This window comes from Amphiprion ocellaris, chromosome 13 (assembly GCF_022539595.1).
Source record: "Amphiprion ocellaris isolate individual 3 ecotype Okinawa chromosome 13, ASM2253959v1, whole genome shotgun sequence".
Classification (NCBI taxonomy): Eukaryota; Metazoa; Chordata; class Actinopteri; family Pomacentridae; genus Amphiprion; species Amphiprion ocellaris.
In genome coordinates, this window is record NC_072778.1 from 2,894,115 (window position 1) to 2,914,596 (window position 20,482).

The 20,482-nt window shown below is 36.2% G+C and overlaps 1 protein-coding gene and 1 non-coding gene across 3 annotated transcripts; both read left to right on the plus strand.

Moving 5' to 3' along the window:
- The first annotated feature begins 1,120 nt into the window (after positions 1 to 1,120).
- ldhd (lactate dehydrogenase D) lies at positions 1,121 to 16,622 on the plus strand. 2 transcript variants are annotated; one of them, XM_023294721.3, is made up of 11 exons: positions 1,121 to 1,284; positions 6,071 to 6,183; positions 6,889 to 7,030; positions 7,122 to 7,263; positions 7,904 to 8,063; positions 9,035 to 9,234; positions 11,143 to 11,271; positions 11,569 to 11,696; positions 11,950 to 12,040; positions 15,624 to 15,735; positions 16,002 to 16,622. In XM_023294721.3, exons 1-11 carry the CDS (start codon positions 1,192 to 1,194, stop codon positions 16,168 to 16,170), a joined length of 1,479 nt encoding a protein of 492 aa, XP_023150489.1. In that variant the 5' UTR covers positions 1,121 to 1,191; the 3' UTR covers positions 16,171 to 16,622. The 2 variants fall into 2 exon arrangements, with proteins under 2 accessions (XP_023150489.1, XP_054872880.1); XM_055016905.1 differs by having other exon boundaries at positions 7,122 to 7,203.
- Positions 3,975 to 4,045, plus strand: trnag-gcc (transfer RNA glycine (anticodon GCC)). The gene has a single exon. It is a non-coding gene; the product is annotated as a tRNA-Gly (tRNA).
- Positions 16,623 to 20,482: the final 3,860 nt, after the last annotated feature.

Consider the following 20,482-nt stretch of genomic DNA (forward strand, 5'->3'; position numbering starts at 1 on the left):
AACTAAAATGATCAGAGCAGCTGGAGAAGCTGACTAACGGTGATTACAGCTTCATTCTAAACATCAGTGTCTCTGAGTCTTTCAGTTTCCTCACATCTGTTAGCTAAAGCTGCATAAAGCCACAGAAAACCTAAATTAGTAACATGATGTGAGCTCTTGTGTTGATCAGGTCAGGTCATTGTTGCACATAAACGCTGAATGTTCTGCTTTCAAGTCAAACTCAATCACCTTGTCATAGTTTCATGAAAAGGAAAATTAAAATTATTATGTTTTGTAGGCGGAAATGGAAGTATAGATTATGTATAATTTTGGTAATATTACGTAGCAGTTACCGCCTGTGGCCACTAGAGGGCAGCAAAGCCACACAAAACACCTTTACATAAAATATAGTCTAAAATATTTCACTTTATTATATCTTTTTATTGATTATTCTTATTCTTATTAACTTTAAATCAAGCTAAATAAATAATGTTTTATTCCAATTCCAAAACAAATTACAAAGAAAGAAAGAAAGCAATCTAATTGGGACAGTATAATGTTTATTGTTGTTGCTTTTTGTTAGTGATATTTGTAATAACTATGAGAATATTACTACAAACAACGATATTTTTTTCAATATCGTTATTATTTGTAGTGTTGTCATAGTAATTATTATTAAGTTACTTGACATAATAAAAAGCAAATCCTAAAAATCAGATTAGATTCTTCTGCTTCTCCTTAAAATAACAACTTAGAGAAATTCTAAAATATTTTCATGTTTTATGTCTTTTTGTGGTGTTTTTGTGTTTTTTAGTGGTGCCTTTGTTTATCTTTGTGGCGTTTTTGTGTCTCTTGGTTGTTTTTTGTCTCTTCGTAGTATTTTTTGTGTCTATTTCTGATGTTTATGTCTATCTTTGTGATGATTTTGTGTCTTTTGGTTGTTTTATGTCTTTTCTTGTGTTTCTTTGTGGTGTGCGTGTTTTGTATTTGGTTGTGTGACTCTTAGTGGGGCTCTTGACTGTCTTTGTGGTGTTTTTGTGTTTCTTTATAATTTTTGTGTGCGTCTGTGCTGTAGTGGTATTTTATTTTGAAGCCGTGCAGCAGTGTGTTATGTTTGTGTGTCTTTCCTCTTCCCGGTCAGTCGGAGGATCAGTGACCTCAGACCGCAGCTCCGTGTCGGTGTGGGGTCTGCTCTCCTGCAGGTGAACCGTCATGTTATCCGGCTGCTCGGCGGGTCTCCGGCTGCTGGTTCCCCGCCGCTGCGTCCTGCTGTCCCGCAGTGTGACCTCAGGAAACCCCGGCAGGGTGAGCGAATCTAAACGCGGTTCTTTACGGTTTTATTTCAGGTTCGTCCAAACTCCACTGTGGTTGGATTCAACTTTATTGTCATTACGCATGTACAAGTACAGGTAACGTAATGCAGTTTGGCATCCAACCAGATGTGCAATAAGCAGAAAATTGTTTACAAAATGTGCAGAGATTTACAGGTGAATGAGGCTTGGTATACTCTGCACTTATTCTTCTTCTTCCGGTTCTGTTATCCAAGTCCAACAGGCAGCTAACAGAACAGAAACACTGTGATTAGCTTCGTTAAACACTCACTAAATATCACCACTGTGGATAATTATTAGCTTCATACACAGGACTGAGGTTTTATTATAAAATATTAGTCTTTTAGTTACACGTTTGGAGAATTTTTCGGTTAAACTCATCTTTAGCATCTGTTTATATTCTGTAGCAGCTAGGTAGTTGATATGTTAGCATACATTAAAGTTTCTCTAAAATTCCCAAATACTTTTCAAACAATCGGGATAATAAAATATTCAGTTCACTGAGTCATAAGTAACATAAACCCTGTAGAGATTTTGTGTCTCTTTGTGTTTGTTGTGTGTTTGTCGGCTTAGGTGTTAACATGTTTTCCGATGCTAAAGTAGCGTTAGCAGCTGTATTTATATTCTGTAGCAGCTGGCTAGTTGATATGTTAGCATACATATCAACTAGCCAGCTGCTAGTTTCTCTAAAATTTACCTTTAAAACAATCAGGATAATAAACTATTCAGTTCACTGAGTGATACATAACATAAACCCTGTAGAGATTTATGTGTTTTTGTATTTGTTTTGTGTGTTTTCTGGCTAGCGTGCTAACAGGTTTTTTGATATGTAAGCTTTAAACTATCCACTTTAAAGCAAATTACTGATTTTATCAAACTAAATTAACATTAAAACACATTATTACTATAATAAAGGAATTCTAATTTTTCCCAGAACTCTAAAAATCATCTGGATAGTAAAATGTTCTCTTCACTGAGGGATAAATAACAAAAACACTTTATAGATTTTGTGTCTCTGTGTGGCAGTTTGTGTCTTTTTGCTTTGGTTTTGTGTCTTTATGGTTATGTTTGTGTGTGTTTGTCATGGTTTTGTGATTGTTTTGCATCTTTCTTGGATAAAGTGTGGATTAACAGCTGTATTTATATTCTGTAGTAGCTAGCTAGCTAGTATGTTAGCACACTTTCAGCTAAATATTGATTTTATTTAAATTAAGTACCATTAAAGCATGTTATTGTGGTATTATAGTATCTCTAAAATTCCCAAAATACTTTATGAACTGTCTGGATAATAGAGAAATAATTCTCTGAATTAATGAATGAGATTTTTGACGAGTTACCCAAGTTACTATATATATGTATATATATATATATATATATATATATATATATATATATATATATATATATATATATATATATATATATATATATATATATATATATATATATATATATATGTGTGTGTGTTCACAGTAAAGTGAAACTTGGTTGTTGATATATTTATTTCCGTCTACATATTAAAAAGTTAGTTATCTTTCCAAAAGTATGTAACAACAGGGTAAAAATATTGTTTGTGTTACTTTAAGTTGATGAAAACATGGCAGTGACACAAAGCAGCACATAAAATTAGTTTTCCTATCATGTTATTTATATGGAAATTGAGTAAACATATGTAAATTTAAATGCTATTTGCATATTGCATAAATTAAAAGTTACAGCCAGTCTCTAGAGTTTAAATTTAAATGACTTTAGTAGCAAAAAACTCACTTTCACTCAACTGCTAACATATTTAAGCAAAAAGTGAAATTTACAGACCTGCAGGTTTTGTAGTGTGACAATATTATTTCTGTAAAACTTCCAAACCTACTTCAGAGCCAAAATGATGGAAATATGGTTGGGTTTTTTAGAGATATATTGTGTGCAGCTTGATTTATACTGTAGACATGGAAGCATATGGAAACCATAAAAACAGCAGGTTTTGCTGCGACCCTCCCTGAAGAAATGAGCTGTTTATTATGGGATTGAGGTGATGGACTAGCAGTGAACTCGAAACCTTCCATATTTGGGCAGACAAGTGAAGCTGCATCAGGGTCACAGGGTCACTACCCCAGGGTCAAACTGAGCATGCTCAGTGTGCCTGCAGCTTCTTCGAGTTTCCTGCTTGTCCAGGTTTTTTTCCACCAGCATTGGTGGTTCAGTCGTAGAATTTTCGCCTGCCACGCGGGAGGCCGGGGTTCGATTCCAGGCCAATGCACATCTGTTTTTATCTTTTTAGCAGCCATCCAGGACTCTTGACGGCTGCTGTACTAAATACACAGAAGCATTTTTTCCAGTAAACAAATTGCTGCTGAATGCTCCACTGTGTTCTCTGGCTGGGTTCTAAAGCTCCTTTTAGAACTGCACTCTGTTCTGTTAATGTGACGGCAGCTGAAACTGTCGGCTTCATGTTTGAATTGTTGCTGTCTGCTCACTTTTTTTTTTTTTAAAGCTTTTAACCAGGTCGGGCTGTTTAACATTTCGCTGTCATCTTGTGAGTGTTTGTAGTAATTTAATGTACTTTTGTGGTATTTTTTTATGTTATATTGTAGTCACATTTTGTCTAGTTCTTTTAAAAGAATACTCCCCCTATTTTTTGCAAATACGGTCTTCAGTGTTGCTCATGCAGCATTGGTGGTTCAGTGGTAGAATTCTCGCCTGCCACGCGGGAGGCCCGGGTTCGATTCCCGGCCAATGCATACTGTTTTAACTGCAGTGTAATCGAGGGATTGGAGGTTTCTCCTTGAAAACTGGGCTTTCTACTTGTGACCTTCACTGTTCTCTGTAAACAGGAACGTCAGCTCAGTGCAGTGTGCAGATACAGCCCATACTTCCATGGTTTTATAATTTCTATACTCAGCCAGAGCTAAGATAAGCTAAAACTTTATTGTCATTGCACAGTCATGCTTGAAATTTGAGTTTCGTCCACATCAGTGCCAAAAAAAACAAGGACATGCAACTGTCAAAAAAATAAACATTACATAAAAATTATAAAAATATTGAAAATGCAGTTATCAGAAAATAAACATTCTAAACATATAAAAAATATCAAAATGCAAATGTCAAAAAAGAATAAAGGTTATGTACTTAACAAATAAACATTATATACATCAATCAAGATAAATAATGTGCGACACATTCCTAATGCCGGAAGAACAGAAGTTAGTAAACCATTAAATATAAATGATAAAGATGCAGCGTTTGGGAGAATTCTTCCACTGAGCCAAAAACAAGTGGATTTTACGGAAAACGTCTCCTAGCAGCTGATTAATGTTTAGTAGAAAACACAACTTGCAGAGCTGTGTGGAGTAAAAATAAAACTTTAAATAGCTCCCAGAAGAATCTTTGACCAGAAATGACTCCAGCTGAATGCTCTGGACAGTTAACAGCGTATACATAAAATAGTAACTGGTGCACTGCAAAAATATGTTTAAAAACATAAAATACTAACTGGTGCACTGCAAAAACATGTTTAAAAACATAAAATACCAACTGGTGCACTGCAAAAACATGTTTAAAAACATAAAATACTAACTGGTGCACTGCAAAAACATGTTTAAAAACATAAAATACCAACTGGTGCACTGCAAAAACATGTTTAAAAACATAAAATAGTAACTGGTGCACTGCAAAAAATATGTTTAAAAACAACATACTAACTGGTGCACTGCAAAAATATGTTTAAAAACATAAAATACTAACTATTGCACTGCAGAAACATGTTTAAAAACATAATAAGAGGTGCACTGCAAAAAAAAGTTTAAAAATATAAAATACTAACTAGTGCACTGCAAAAATATGTTTAAAAACATAACATACTAACTGGTGCACTGCAAAAATATGTGTAAAAGCATAACATACTAACTGGTGAAAAAAATGTTGAAATTCCAGCAGGTGGTTCGCCAAAAATAATCAGGAAATGATGGCAAAAAAGTATGTGGCAATTTCCAAAATACAAATAAATTTTCTTGTCTCAATTTGTGTTTTTAATGTTAAATTAAGGTTTTTTTATATGTCCTAAAATGCCTTTATATATATATATATATATATATATATATATATATATATATATATATATATATATATATATATATATATAAAAACAATAATATAAATATGACTAACATAGATAGATAAATTATTTATATATGCATATCTTGACTAATGTCTTTCTGTATTACACAGCAACGAAAAAACTCTTTTGTACAAAGAAAACTTTTGTAATGATAAAAAAGTCAACAAATCTGTGTAAAATTACAGAAACAACTTCTTCTGTTAATTGTCACTCTTTGTGTCTAATTTTAGAAATATGTTTACAGCATTAAACTTAAATTTAAGCTTCTTGTATTTAATTTACAAAAGCAGTTAAATTGCAATAAATTAAATTTTGATTTATTTTTATTGTCATCTCACCATTATGGTTTTTATTGCTATTTTACATTTAGACATGAAAACTCACAGTCTGTTTTTGTAATTTCATTGATCATGTTTATTCTCGCTATTATGGAATCTGCAGAGTATGAAACAGTGAATCTCACTTCATTTTTACTGTTAGATTTTGATCCTTTTTGTTCTCAAATGTTGACACGCCATTGGCTCTTGCAGAAAAGTGGTTCATCCTCTGAGGACTGTGAACATTTGCTCTTATGTGTCAGTTGTTGCTGTTATTTTGTCCTCCTTCTGTCTTATAAATGACTGTCTGTACATAACTGATTTCTGTGCAGGCGGCTGCTGTGGACGGCGTTCTCTCTGCGTTCAGGTCGATTTGTGGTGACGACGGCGTCTCATTGGGAGAAACTGTCAGAGAACAACATGGCAAAGACGAATCTGTTCACAGGTCAGTCAGAATTCTACCACTGAACCACCAATGCTGGATGAACAGCTGTGAAGACCATATATGGAAAAAATGTAAAGTGAGAACTACAGAGAAGGATTATCAACAGTTGATCGACTTTGTTTAAAACCCTAAAGATTTTCTGCTTTATTCAGCCGGCCAATCACAGCTCAGAGGAGGTGTGAACTTTGGGTTGACGTCTAGAGATCGAAGGATGCAGGTTTTACCAGAACCGATATCGATGCTGATTATTGGTTATCAAGAAAGGCCTAAATGCTAATATTTGGAGCTGATGTACATTAACTGTTAGAATTAGCAGCATGTGACAGCAGGGAACCTGTCCTTCCTAACAAGATTACTTCAGTAATGAGGATTAGTATAACTGAATATGTACGCTAACGTCTCTGTTTACTGTCAGATCAACTCACTGAGATTGATCAGTTTGTCTCCTGCAGTTCTTTTATTCACCACTAAGGTCCAGACATTAAAGCATCATTAATTATTATTTTCCAGACTGTGTTTTAGGTTAGTCTGTGGCTGCTTCCTAACCTAGCCACTAGCCGTTAGCATAGCATTAGTGTCTGTGAAAGCAGCTAAAGGCCTCCTCTGAGTCTGATCTGTCCCTTTAGCTGCTGCTCGCTAACTGAGTCGGTGTGCAGGTGTGGTACTGTGGATTTATGCTAAGCTAATAGGAATGCTGTGTTCCAGATGTCGTCCTCCAGATGTGGTGGTGTTTCCTCGCTGTGTGGAGGAGGTCAGTGCTCTGGCAAAGCTCTGCCACCGACACCAGTTACCCATCATCCCCTTTGGCACTGGGACTGGTTTGGAGGGAGGAGTCGGTGCTGTGAAGGTGAGAGCTCTTCAACATCCACCAGATGGAAATTTACCATAAAAAGACACTTTTAAGTCTGAACAAGACAAAACCAAATGTGTTCCCTCAGGGTGGAGTCTGCTTCAGTTTGAGGAACATGGACCAGATCCTGGATCTCCATCCGGAGGACTTTGATGTGACGGTAGAACCAGGTGTGACCCGTAAAGCCCTGAACTCCTACCTGAGAGAAACTGGACTCTGGTTTCCTGTAGGTCAGTCACCGTTTGTGCAAAAGCATTTAAAACTTCCATTAAAGGGCCCACATTCTGTTCATTTACAGGTTTATTATTGTATTTGTGGGATCTGAGTTTACCTGCTTTAAAGGTTTGAAAGTCACGTTAGCTTTCCAAATCACCTAAATAACCCCAATTATCAGCCAGAATCCAAGCCGGATTTTCAACTTTCCATCGGAAAGTTGAAAATCTTTCAACAGTCACAACCACAAAGTGACACACAACCACTAGAGAGAGACCCACAAAACTCCACAAAGAGACACAAAATGACCACAAAGACACAAAATCACTTCTTCTGGTTATTTTGTGTCTTTGCTGCCATTTTGTCTCTATTTATGTGTTTGTGAGTGACTTCTGTCTTTGTGGATGTTTTATTTGTTTTCGTGGAGCTTTTGTGTCTTTTTGTGGTTGTTTTGTGTCTCATTGTGGAGGTTTTTATCTCACAAAATGTTGATATATCAAGGCAAAACTTCACAATTTTAAATATCTAGAGTTTATGATTGAAAAGTTTTAGGTAAACAAGAGATGGTCGAGCGGAGTTTGTTGTTGAAATGTGATGTTTACAGCCGTGTTTGTCCTTGTTGTGAGTCAGTAGGTAACCGCTGGTGTCTTGTGTCAGATCCAGGAGCTGATGCGTCTCTCTGCGGTATGGCCGCCACCAGTGCTTCTGGAACCAACGCTGTTCGTTACGGAACCATGAGGGAGAACGTGATGAACCTGGAGGTGGTTCTGGCTGATGGAAGCGTCATTCACACCGCTGGGAGGAACCGACGTCCCCGGTACAGCTTCTAGAACACCCCTCTGCTGCTGCTTCATGGCCTCTAATATTTGGTTTGAGTGTTACTGTGAGTCTTTGCTGTTGTGTTGTCTCTCTTTGCATTTGTTTGTGGTCGCTTTGCATCTCTTTTAGTTAATTTTCTGATCACTGTGTCATCATTTTCATGTCTTGTTTTGTTCGTTTGTCTCTCTTTGTGCTTGTTTTGTGTCTCTGTGCTCCATTTGTATCTTTGTTGGTCTCATTGTGTGTCTTTGTAGTAGTTGGTTGCTCTTTGCTTCCTTTTTGTGTTTTTTAGTATTTTATTTTCTAATGATTTTGTGTGTTTTTGCTGTTATGTCGCCCCTGTTTGCAATGATTTTGCATCTATTTAGTGTCATTTTGTGTCTCCCTTAACCAAAGCAACCACAAAAAGACACAAAACCAGAAGGACACACAAAACAGCCACAAAGACACACAAAAGTACAAAAAAAGGCACAAAACAACCACAGAGACACAAAACAACCATGAGACAGAAAATGACCACAGAGACACAAAACTACGACAGAGACACAAAACACGCAGAAAGAGACCCAGAACAACCAAAAAGAGACACAAAATAACCACAAAGAGACACAAAACAACCACAAAGAGACACAGAACCCCAAAAAGAGACACAAAAGCACCACAAAATGTCATAAAATGACCTCAAAGAGACACAAAAGTACCAAAAAGAGACACAAAACAACCACAGAGAGACACAAAACAACCACAAAGATACAAAATAACCACAGAGACACACAATGTGCAGTTTTTGGCATAAAAACTGCACACTAAACAAATCCCTCACAACTGTCCTGAGATATTTGTAAGATTATTTCTATTAATTACATAACTGATAAACTTGAAGAAGGACTTTTGCCAGTAGTTTGTTCTCTGCCTGTGAAATCTGTGTTCAGGATGAGGATTTAAGGCTCTTCCTGTTTCCGTCTTCAGGAAAACCGCCGCCGGCTACAACCTGACCAACCTGTTTGTTGGCTCTGAGGGGACTTTAGGAATCATCACTAAAACCACGCTGCGTCTGTACGGCGTTCCGGAGGAAATGGTGTCGGCCGTCTGCTCCTTCAGCTCCGTCCAGGCCGCCGTCGACAGCACGGTGCAGATCCTGCAGGCCGGAGTCCCGATCGCTCGCATCGGTGAGGAAATAAGGTGGAAGAGATCTGCTCTACAGGCTTATTCTGGTTCATTTCACATCAGTCTTCCTGTTGAGTCTCTATTCTAGCTTGTTCACCTGCTGGAGACATTCAGGGAAACATCTGGTCTCCAAGGACGGAGATCTTTAAAACCTGAGAATGTCCTGACATTTTCACATAATTTTGTCTGTTTCTTAAATTATCAACTGTTTAACTACAAACTGCATTTTTTTTCTTGACTTTTTGACTTTTCACAATTTTTAGTTTTTATCTCATATATTTTGCTTTTTATCAAAGATTGTTCTAAAAACTTTCCTAGTTTTTTGTTTCTTCCACAAATTCTCAAGGAAAATAATAAATGTGATGAAGATGCAAGTCAAGCTAATGAGGTCTTTAGGGAGCACTGACTTTATTGCTCACTTTTTTTTTGCATGAAAGTTTATTTCATTTTGCATTTTCACATTTTTAAATATGATTTTTTTGAACTCCAAATTGCAATTTATTTTCTTGATTTTTTTTCCTTTTTGTTCATAGTTTTTCAGGTTTTTTTCTTAGAATTTTGACTTTTCATCCAACGTTATCCAAAAATGTTCAAATTTTTAGTTTCTTCCTCAAATTTTTGAGCAAAAAATTAAATGTTAGGAAGATAAATATAAAAGCATTATTTTTCATTAAAAATATTTACTTTATACTTAATTTTACCTTTTTCTCATACCTTTTACACTTTTTAAAATATTTTTTCAGAATTTTCTTTTTTTTGTAATTTTAAAAAATATTTAGACTTTTTAATCTTTTTTTTCCCCTTTAAATTTTTCCTTATAAATTTTTGTTCCTTCATTTACATTTTTTATTTTATTATTATTTGTTTTTTTTTACCCTTTTTGGAAAATATTCTTTTTTAACCCCAAATTCCAATTTCGTTTTCTTAATTTTATGACCTTTATTTTCATATTTTCTTGATATTTTTCTTATAATTTTGATTTTTTTATTTAATATTGTTGCAAAACATCCTAATTTTAAATTTCTTCTTCAAATTCTTGAGCAAAAAATTAAATGTTATGAAGATAAATGTAAAAGCAGTGCTTTTTTGTTAAAAAATGTTTACTTTATACCTAAAATTTCTATTTTTTATGTTTAACTTTTTCCTCATACTTACATTTTTTATAAGGTGTCATAAAAGGCAACTTATTTTTTTCATACTTTTAAAAATTATTTTGACTTTGTATCTTTTTTTTTTTTTTTTTTACGTTTCCCCATAATTTTTAGTTTCTTAATTTTAAGTTTATTTTTTCTGGAAATATCAACTTTTTAACTCCAAATTGCATTTTTTAAAATTTCTTACCTTTTAATTAATAATTAATTTTTTTTTCTAATTATTTTGACTTTTAATCAAGTATTGTTTAAAAAATCCTAAATTTTAGTTTCTTCCTCAAATTCTTGAGCAAAATATTAAATGTTGTGAGAATAAATGTGAAAGCATAGACATTTTATCTTTTGTTTTTTTGTTTTTTAACATTTTTTGTCATAATTTTTAGTTTCTTCATTTAAATTTATTTTTTGAACATTTTCTGAAAATATCAACTTTTTAGCTCCAGATTGCATTTTTCTTGACTTTATGACCTTTATTTTCATATTTTTTGAATTTTTATTAGAATTTTGATTTTTTATTTAATATTGTTTTTTAAAAAATCCCAATGTTTTTTCCTAAAGTTAACTCAGATTTATGCTTTTTTTTTTGCCTTTTTCTTAATTTTTTAAACAGTTTTTATTTTGTTGTTTCATCAAATTTAACGTGAAAAAGATCAACATTAGTTATCAACAGACGGAAAACTGCAGCTGTTCAGGAAAAGAACGACGTTTTGGATTCATCACGCTGACATTTATCCCGTTTATCCTGTTTGTGTTTTCCAGAGTTCCTGGATGAGGTGATGATCGATGCCTGCAACAAGTTCAGCTCTTTGTCGTATCCCGTCAGTCCGACTCTGTTTCTGGAGTTTCACGGTTCAGAGCGAAGCCTGGAGGAACAAGTCAACACAACAGGTGAGTGAGTGTTCGCATCAAACACACAAAACGCACAAAACACCTCGCAACGCCGGCAACCGCTGAGAAATGGTCGCACTTAAGTTTACCAGATCCTGCAGAGCCGCATCTTCAGCTGCTTTTCAGGTTGAGGTGGTTTTGTGTCTCGTTGTGGTTGTTTGGGGTCTTTTGTTGTCATTTTGTGTGTCTCTGTTGAGGCTTTATGTCTGATTGTGGAGGTTTTGTATCTTATGACTCTCTTAGCTCTGTGACTCAGTAATACTCATTTTCATTCCGTGTGTGTGTGTGTGTGTTCAGAGGACATCACTCAGAGTAATGGAGGTTCAGACTTCCAGTGGGCTCGAGATGCTGAAACCAGGAACAGACTGTGGAAAGCTCGACATGACGCCTGGTACGCTGCTCTGGCTATGAGGCCAGGCTGTAAGGTAATCAGATTACACTGTAAAGTAATCAGAATACACTGTAGGGTAATTAGAAAACACTGGAAGGTAATCAGATTACCACATAAGGTAATCAAATTACACTGTATGGTGATTAGATTACGTATTGTAAGGTAACATCAGTCCAGTTATATTAATTTATTCACGTCATAAATCCTAAATGTGTGTGTGTGTATGCGTGTGTGTGTGCGTGTGTGTGTGTGTGTGTGTGTGTGTGTGTGTGTGTGTGTGTGTGTAGGCCTATGCTACAGATGTGTGTGTTCCTTTGTCTCGGCTGCCTCACATTATTGTGGAGACAAAGGAGGACCTGATTGAAAGCAGGCTAACAGGTGAGCACAGAGCACGGCTATTTAATCGTTGTTTCAAAAATTACAGTAATACTTTGAAATATTTGTCGTCACTTTGAGGTTTCACCTCGTGTACTGAGGCTCCACAAGCTCCAATAGATGAAGGAAACCTGTTTTTTCTACTTGTCAGTAAATGTAGATCAGCTGTAGTACCTGGTTGTTCCACCAGGCGGAGCCTCTTCCTGTTTAATACTGTAGAGACCAGAGGATGTTGGGAAGCAGAGACCATTGTGGGAGTGTAGCTATCAACGGGCACCATGACAAAGACTTTTGTGACGGTTAATGACATCCAACTATTTTTAGCTTTTGGCATATTTTTCAATATTGATGGTCATTTTATCTCTTTTTTTGGTCTTTGTGTAACAATTAGTGGAGATTTCATGTCTTTGTTGTTGTTTTGTGTCCCTTTGTAGAGATTTTGTGCCTTTGTGTGTTTCTGTGGTCATTTGGTATAGACTGTAGACTTTCTGTGTTCTTTGTCTTTTTGTCTGCATTTTGTGGCTATTTTCTCATCAGTTTGTCTTATTTTTTGATCTATTCTGTCTAATTGTGTTTAAACTGAAACTTGCCTCCTTCACCATAGTTCTGAGTTGAATTTTTTTCCAAATAAGGTCTTCAGGGCAGCTCATCCAGCATTGGTGGCTCAGTGGTAGAATTCTCGCCTGCCATGTGGGAAACCCAGGTTTGATTCCCTGCCACTGCACACACTCTTTTAAATGATTCCATCTGTAATCCAACACACTGAAATGAGCCTCTAACCCAGATACAAGTGTTGACTACAGGGCATCACAGCCAGTATTTGACTACCTCACTGAAGTCTGTGTGTCGCTACAGAAACAGGATGTAAAGTCTGGTCCATGTATGTCTTATTGTGGCCATTAATAGACGTGTTTCATTTGGGTTTGAGTCTGAAGGAAGATCATTTTCTGTCTTACGTGACCTTTCATAGACTTTCTTTGGGTGTTCCTAGAGACATTTTTTGATCCCATTAGTAGATATTTTTGCCTTTTTTTGTCTGTCTGATGTCATGTAATGACCATTTGTGTCCATTATTCATTTAAAACTGTGTGCACATTGGCTGGAAATCGAACCCAGCTTCCCAAGTGGGAGGCGAGAATTCTACCCCTGAACCACCAATACTGCATGAGCAACAAAAATAACACATCTGCCAAGAACATTGAGTCAGAACTACACTGAAGGAGGCAAGTTTCAGTTTAAAGCAACTAGACAGAACATACCATAAAAATAGGGCAAAGCATCTAGAAAATGGTCACAGAATAACACAAAACATCTACTAAAGGTCACAAATGACCACAACAAGATGTTTCTTCTTGGTCTTTTTTTTTGTCTTTTTGTGATCATTTTGCCATTCTATGTTGACATTTACTGTTTTAATCTTTCTCTGGTCATTTTGTGTAATTTTAGAATTCCTTACCAATGCATACAGTGTTTTAAATACATCCAATAACAGCGCAGTGTGCAGACACACAGATCAACTTTCTATCCTTTTGTCACTTCCTCTCTGCTCTGGAAACACTGCCTGCAGTTCACCTGAAAACTCCCAGAATTTTCAGTTGTGGCTTCCTGTATGAATGACACATGTAGAATATAGTAACTTTAATTAAATCTCACAATTTTAAGCTCAAATTAGGCTCAATTACAGCATGACACGCATGAAACGTTCAAGGCCCATTGGAAAGTTTAAAATCTGAATATTCTTTTTCTTTTTAATGCTTCTCGCTTTGCCAACAAGGAGAAAAGAGGTTCCCAGGTAGCTCAACTTGTTGAGAGGGTGACTCATAACCAGGACTGTGTCAAAGACAGAGGTTCGATTCCTGCTCATGGCCCTTTACTGCAGGTCTTCCCTGTCTTCCTCTCTATGTACCTACTGAATAAAACCAGCAAAAGGGCCTAAAAAAGCAACTTTGACAAAAACGTCATAAGATGTCGTCCAAAATATGGAAAAAATATCATAGTTTAGTATGTCGTCCCAAATATGACAAAAACTTCATAGTTTAGTATGACATCCAAATTTTGACGAAAATGTCATAGTTTACTATGTCGTCCAAATTTTGACGAAAATGTCATAGTTTAGTATGTCGTCCAAAATATGAAAAAAACATCATAGTTTACGATGTCGTCCAAAATGTGACAAAAACGTCATAGTTTACTATGTCGTCCAAAATGTGACGTGCCATATGATGAAATAATGTAAAGTAGGACGTGAAAAACACTCCAGAAAGGTTTTCTTTGAAATAAAAACATCATGAATTTTGGTGCAAAAAAACGCCATAGTATACTATGTCGAAAAAAAATGCGATTTTTCAACATGTTGTAGAAACGTGCCATATGATGAAATAATGTAAAGGAGGCCGTGAAAATCACTCCAGAAAAGTTTTCTTTGAAAAAAAATCATCATGAATTTTGGCGCAAAAAAAATGCCATAGTATACTATGTCGAAAAATGCGATTTTTCAACATGTTTTAAAAACGTGCCATATGATGAAATAATGTAAAGTAGGATGTGAAAAACACTCCAGAAAGGTTTTTTTTGAAAAAAAAATCATCATGAATTTTGGCGCAAAAAGACGCCCTACTATACTATGTCGAAAAAAAATGCGATTTTTCAAACATGTTGTAAAAACGTGCCATATGATGAAATAATGTAAAGGAGGCTGTGAAAAACACTCCAGAAAGGTTTTTTTTAAAAAAAAAAATCATCATGAATTTTGGCGCAAAAAAAACGCCTTACTATACTATGTTCGAAAAAAAATGCGATTTTTCAAACATGTTGTAGAAACATGCCATATGATGAAATAATGTAAAGGAGGCCGTGAAAAACACTCCAGAAAGGTTTTCTTTGAAAAAAAAATCATCATGAATTTTGGCGCAAAAAAACGCCTTACTATACTATGTCGAAAAAAAATGCGATTTTTCAAACATGTTGTAAAAACATGCCATATGATGAAATAATGTAAAGGAGGCGGTGAAAAACACTCCAGAAAGGTTTTCTTTGAAATAAAAACATCATGAATTTTGGCGCAAAAAAACGCCATAGTATACTGTCGAAAAAAAATGCGATTTTTCAACATGTTGTAGAAACGTGCCATATGATGAAATAATGTAAAGGAGGCCGTGAAAAACACTCCAGAAAGGTTTTCTTTGAAAAAAAAATCATCATGAATTTTGGCGCAAAAAAACGCCTTACTATACTATGTCGAAAAATGTCATTTTTCAACATGTTGTAAAAACGTGCCATATGATGAAATAATGTAAAGTAGGATGTGAAAAACACTCCAGAAAGGTTTTTTTTTTTTTTTTTTTAAAAATCATCATGAATTTTGTCGCAAAAAAAACGCCATAGTATAGTATCACAAAATGGCATAGTTTAGTATGTTGTTCAAAATATGGAAAAAATGTCATAGTTTAGTATGTTATTCAAAATGTGTGAAAAAAAGTCATACCTTAGTATGTCTAAACTATGACGTTTTAGTGATCTGAGCAGCCTTGGCGGAGTACTGCACTCTCTGAGTGCTTTTCTAGTTTTCACCTGTTTCTGTCTTCAGGTCACATCGTTGGTCATGTTGGAGACGGTAACTTCCACTGTCTGATGGTGATGGATCCCAGCGACCAGGACGAGCTGCACAGAGTTCACCTGTTCTCCCAGAGACTGGCCAGGTAACGTCTCACCTCACAGGATCAGAATCAGCTTCATCAGCCAAGGATGCGAAAACAAACAGGGAATTTTACTCTTCTTTTTTTTGCCTTCAAAGTACCGATACGGAAAGCACACATGCATCTAAACAACAGGTTAAAGAAGGAAAACTAGAAAAGCACTCAGAGAGTGCAGTATTCCGCCAAGGCTACTCAGTTGACGCATCATTTCTGATAGATGAAATATTTAATAATCTGTTTGTGCACTAAATGATTCGTTCCTGCTGCAGGCGAGCTCTGGCCATGGATGGAACCTGTACAGGAGAACATGGAGTCGGTTTAGGAAAGAGGTCGCTGCTCTGTGAGGAGGTCGGTCCTTCAGTGATCCGAGTCATGCAGAGCCTGAAGGACGCCATCGACCCCAACAACCTGATGAATCCTGGGAAAATCCTGCTGTAGGAGGCCTGAGGACGGTGATTCTGTCTGACGGGTTAAAGCTGGAACTGAGATGAAAAACTCAAGAGTGAAAAATCATCATATGTCAAAAAATATGTCATTAAAAGTAGCTCATTTTAAATGTGAATTATAGATTCTTAAAGAGAAAAATTAAGGGATGCAAACTTCACAGCAGAATCATGTCAAGTTGGTTTAATATTCATCTCTTACTTTGCTTTTGATGCATTTATAAACTGGTACTTCTGTAACCGTCATTATAAAACTAGAAAACATACATGATGCATTTAAAGAAAAGCCTGTTGGTCAATATTTGAAAGTTTTACAAGGAAACATGTTCATAGCTAATGTTTGTATTAAATATTTTTATGTGTATAAAATATATTGGACATGTATGAAAAATGTGTGTATGTTGAAATCCTTGAGATCCATCTGCAGAAATACATCATATCCATGTTTTCTGTTTCCAGATCTTCTTCTACAGCACAAAACTAATACTAATGTTGATGCATCAGTCACAACAGTTTGCGCCCTCTAGTGTCCACAAGCAGCAACTACAAGGCAAAGTTAAAATTCCAGATGATGCATGAGATGCAGAAGAAACAGTCACGGTGCAACAGAATTTGTCTTTGCAGTTTATTAAAGAATAACGGAGTAACAATGAGTAATAAAGAAGAGAAATGCAGAATGAATATTCCAGCTGAAAGGGCAGAACTCCAACACCAGGATCGTGTTCAGAGATCTGACAGACTAAAACATCAAACATAAACTTATAGAAGTATCCGTCCTTCACACAGCAGGACAGTTACAGATTCCTCAGCTGAGCAGTTGTCACGGGTTGGGAGACCTTGGTGCTTGACTCTGGTCACAACATAATCACATATCATGGAAAACAGACAGAAAACTACTCAGAGTTCGGCTTATTGTGATCCTGACTAAAAGTCAAGGTCCAGACAAACACAATTCATATTTAGAATTGTAGAAATTACAGTTTCCTACAACACCCTCTAGTGGCCACAGACTAAAGGTAAAGTTGGCGAGATTCAGATAAGCTGCATTTACCATCATAAGTCTCTTGTTTTTAAAGTATTTCATGATTTTGGAACAGTCAGCGAGAAAGTGCAGTGAAATTATGCCGAACATCTTTACATCTAATGTGGATATTAATGAAATCACAAAACTTTAAGGAATTATCCTCTGCTGCACGTTGAAGCAACCGCGCTTAACATTGTACATTACCTCTCTGAATCTCCATAATTTCATTAAATTCCTTCTCTCTTCCACTGCTCAAGTTCAATCCAGTATATAAAGTGACATTAACAGTGAATAAACTAACAACCAGCCATTGTATTTATTTATTATTGCATGTATTTGTAGTTAAACATGAGATGAAACATCCTACTTTTGGATCTAGAACTGCACAAGCTGTTCATTTTCAGTCACCTGACGAGTTAAACTCCCCTTTTTATGTGAGGTTGAAGCAGAAAGTCTGAGTTAACAAAGAACGTTGTTTAGAATTTGCAATACCTGTTATCTCTGACTGAGGCTTTAGTTTTTGTTGAGCCGATTTACACGTAGAAACTTTGTTCAGGAAAATTTCTCAGTAGCTCAGAGGACTGGCTGCTTTTTACACAACCTTGTAAGAGAATGTCTGTCAATGCTTTCAGCAGAATTTAGAAACACAACACTTCCTAAACAGATATTTAGAGGCTGTGAGGTTGAACGTTTGAGAGTATATCAGTGTGTTTGTTTGTGGTCCTTCTGTTTCTAGGTGGAAGCTGAATTAGTGAGGATGACTCCTGCTGCTGTCATCTCTAAACTCCTCACACATCTTTACCTGCACATGAGGAAAATCACTCCTGTAGAATGCAGGTATGTTTGTCATTATTATAAAAAGATGTTGCCTGGTGACCTGTTAGAAACCCATTATACAGAGTCAGACAAAATAATGTTTACACACATCAGGAAAAGAAAAACTAGCATAAATATTTCAATACCAAATTTATTCAGACATCACCAGATTAATAAAAGTTATCTTTGGCCTCTACAATTACAAGAGGTGCTCAAAGTGGTGGCCACTGGCTTCCAGACATTTCTGTTGTGTTGTAGACGTCACTTGTTGATGCTCCATTCATGAGGGTAGCGCCATCTGTTGGGAAAACATCGTACAACAGGACACAGAGTTATTGTGATTTGATCAAACTTAGAAAGAGGAATCTATATGTATAGAAGTACTTATACAAATGAAATATTTATAAAAGTTTTTCTTTTCCTGATGTGTGTAAACATTATTTTGACTGATTCTGACTCTGTGAACTTAATGAGAACTAAACTGTCATTTAATTGTTGCTCTGAAAGCTTCTTTAGTGAAAACCAGCTGGTGTTCTGCTTTGAAACAAACTGCTGTTGAGGTCTGTGTTTTTAGGTTTAACCCCACAGTTTCTGAATGAACTGATAGTTGTTTTTTTCCTGATCAATGTGGAAGTTATAATTGATGGTAACATTTACTGATCATATAATCAGCATGACAATATAACAGTAGAACATTCTGACCACCTGACTAATACTGTGTTGGTCCCTTTATGCTGCTAAAACTCCTCTGACCCAGTGGTTCATCAGAACCTCTGGGGATCCTGTGGATTCTGTGGATCCTGTGGGTTGCAGGGTGGATCCTACCTAGACCAGGCTGATCCTGGACCATCCCACAGATGCTCCATCAGATCTGGATGTGGGGAGTGTGGAACCCAGGTGAACAGTTTAGCTCTGTCGTGTTCCTCGGACCACTCCTGAGAAGTTTTAATTTGTCCTGCTGAGGGTGGCAGCTGGCATCAAGGACTGCTGTTGCCATGGAGACTAGGGGGTTGTTTGTCCTGCAGTGTTTAGGTGGTGGTGAAGATTTTAGAGTAGAATATTACTCCAAACCATCCTTTAGGTCTACATTTAAGGTGGAATACTCCTTTACACCAAGATTTTTTGGTCTATATTGAAGGATTTTAGGTGAAATATTCCTTTGAACAAACTTTTAAAGTTTATGTTCAAGGATGTTGGGTGGAATATACCATCAGACCAACCTCCAAGGTCTACAGTAGTGAATTTTAGGTGGAATATACCATTAAACTCACCTTTTAGGTCTATATTGGAGGATTTTAGGTGGAATTTTCTTCCAAACCGTCTTTTAGTCTACATTTAAGGATGTTTAGGATGGTATATTCTTCCAAACCAACTTCTCAGGTCTACATTTCAGGTGGAATATTCCTCCATACTAACTTTTTTGGTCTACATTGAAGGATTTTTTCTAAACCACCCTTTGAGGTCTATATTTGAGGTTTTAGGTGGAATATTCCTTTTAACCAGCCCCTCAGGTCTCTGAGGATTTTGGATGGAATACTCAGTTAAAGCAACATTTTAGGTGCATGTCCAAGGATTTTTGGTGGAATGTTTCTTTAAGGTGGATGTGTGAGGACCTTGTAGGTGGAATACTTCCTGAAACCAACCTTTTAGGTCAACATTCAAAGATTTAAGGTGGAATATTCCTTTAAACCAACCTAAATTTCATGTTTTGATCATTGTCAAGTGAGAAACCTCAATCCAGACTCCTCATAATGACATTTGAGATTAATGCTGCTGTTATTTGTTTAGTCCAGACTAAATGACAGAAATCCATAACTGTAATTTTATTTCAGGACTCAGTTATTAAAAGTCAAAACAATCCATGTGACTCTAAAAACTCAACAGCTTTACAAACTCTAAGATTAAACTCTCCACAAGGATCCAAAATAAGTTGGACTTCTACATGAGAGGTTTAATTATTCTTCATCTACTTCCTGAAAAGTTTGGTCAATAAAAAAGACAACTATTATTTCCAGCTGAACTAAAGACAGACTCTGTGATTTTTCTGCTCACATGTTGTGTTGTTGTAAACTTCCTCTTTCAAATAAATAGCCTCCTAACCCCCTGAAAACCAGTGTTTGTCCTGTTCTTGTGTTGCTCCTTGGCGACCCTAGACAGCCGGGTCCTAATGTTTTTTGAGCAACACACCATACTATGATGTTTTTACAATGATGGTTCTACTATGGAACCAGTTTGACATGTTCAGGCATTCTTTGTGTGAAAACTCAGAGATTTCAGGGATCAGAAGGTGGTTTTCAACTTTCTTTGTTAACTTTCTGCTTCAACTTTAAACTAAATTTCCTTCACTAAGCCAGCCCTCTGGACTTCCAGTAAGCTGTGTTCCTATTGGCTGTCCAGGTGGCTGCTTGGTGTTATCAGGAACCACCTGAGCAGCTCAGTGTCTCTCTGCTTTATTTAGCTGCAGACA

Excerpts from the sequence above, each read along its gene's own strand:
- ldhd (XM_023294721.3), top strand. The coding sequence starts at position 1,192 with ATGTTATCCGGCTGCTCGGCGGGTCTCCGGCTGCTGGTTCCCCGCCGC. Across the intron at positions 9,235-11,142 it reads AGTCCCGATCGCTCGCATCG|AGTTCCTGGATGAGGTGATG; the intron begins GTGAGGAAATAA and ends TGTGTTTTCCAG. Across the intron at positions 11,697-11,949 it reads CTATGAGGCCAGGCTGTAAG|GCCTATGCTACAGATGTGTG; the intron begins GTAATCAGATTA and ends GTGTGTGTGTAG.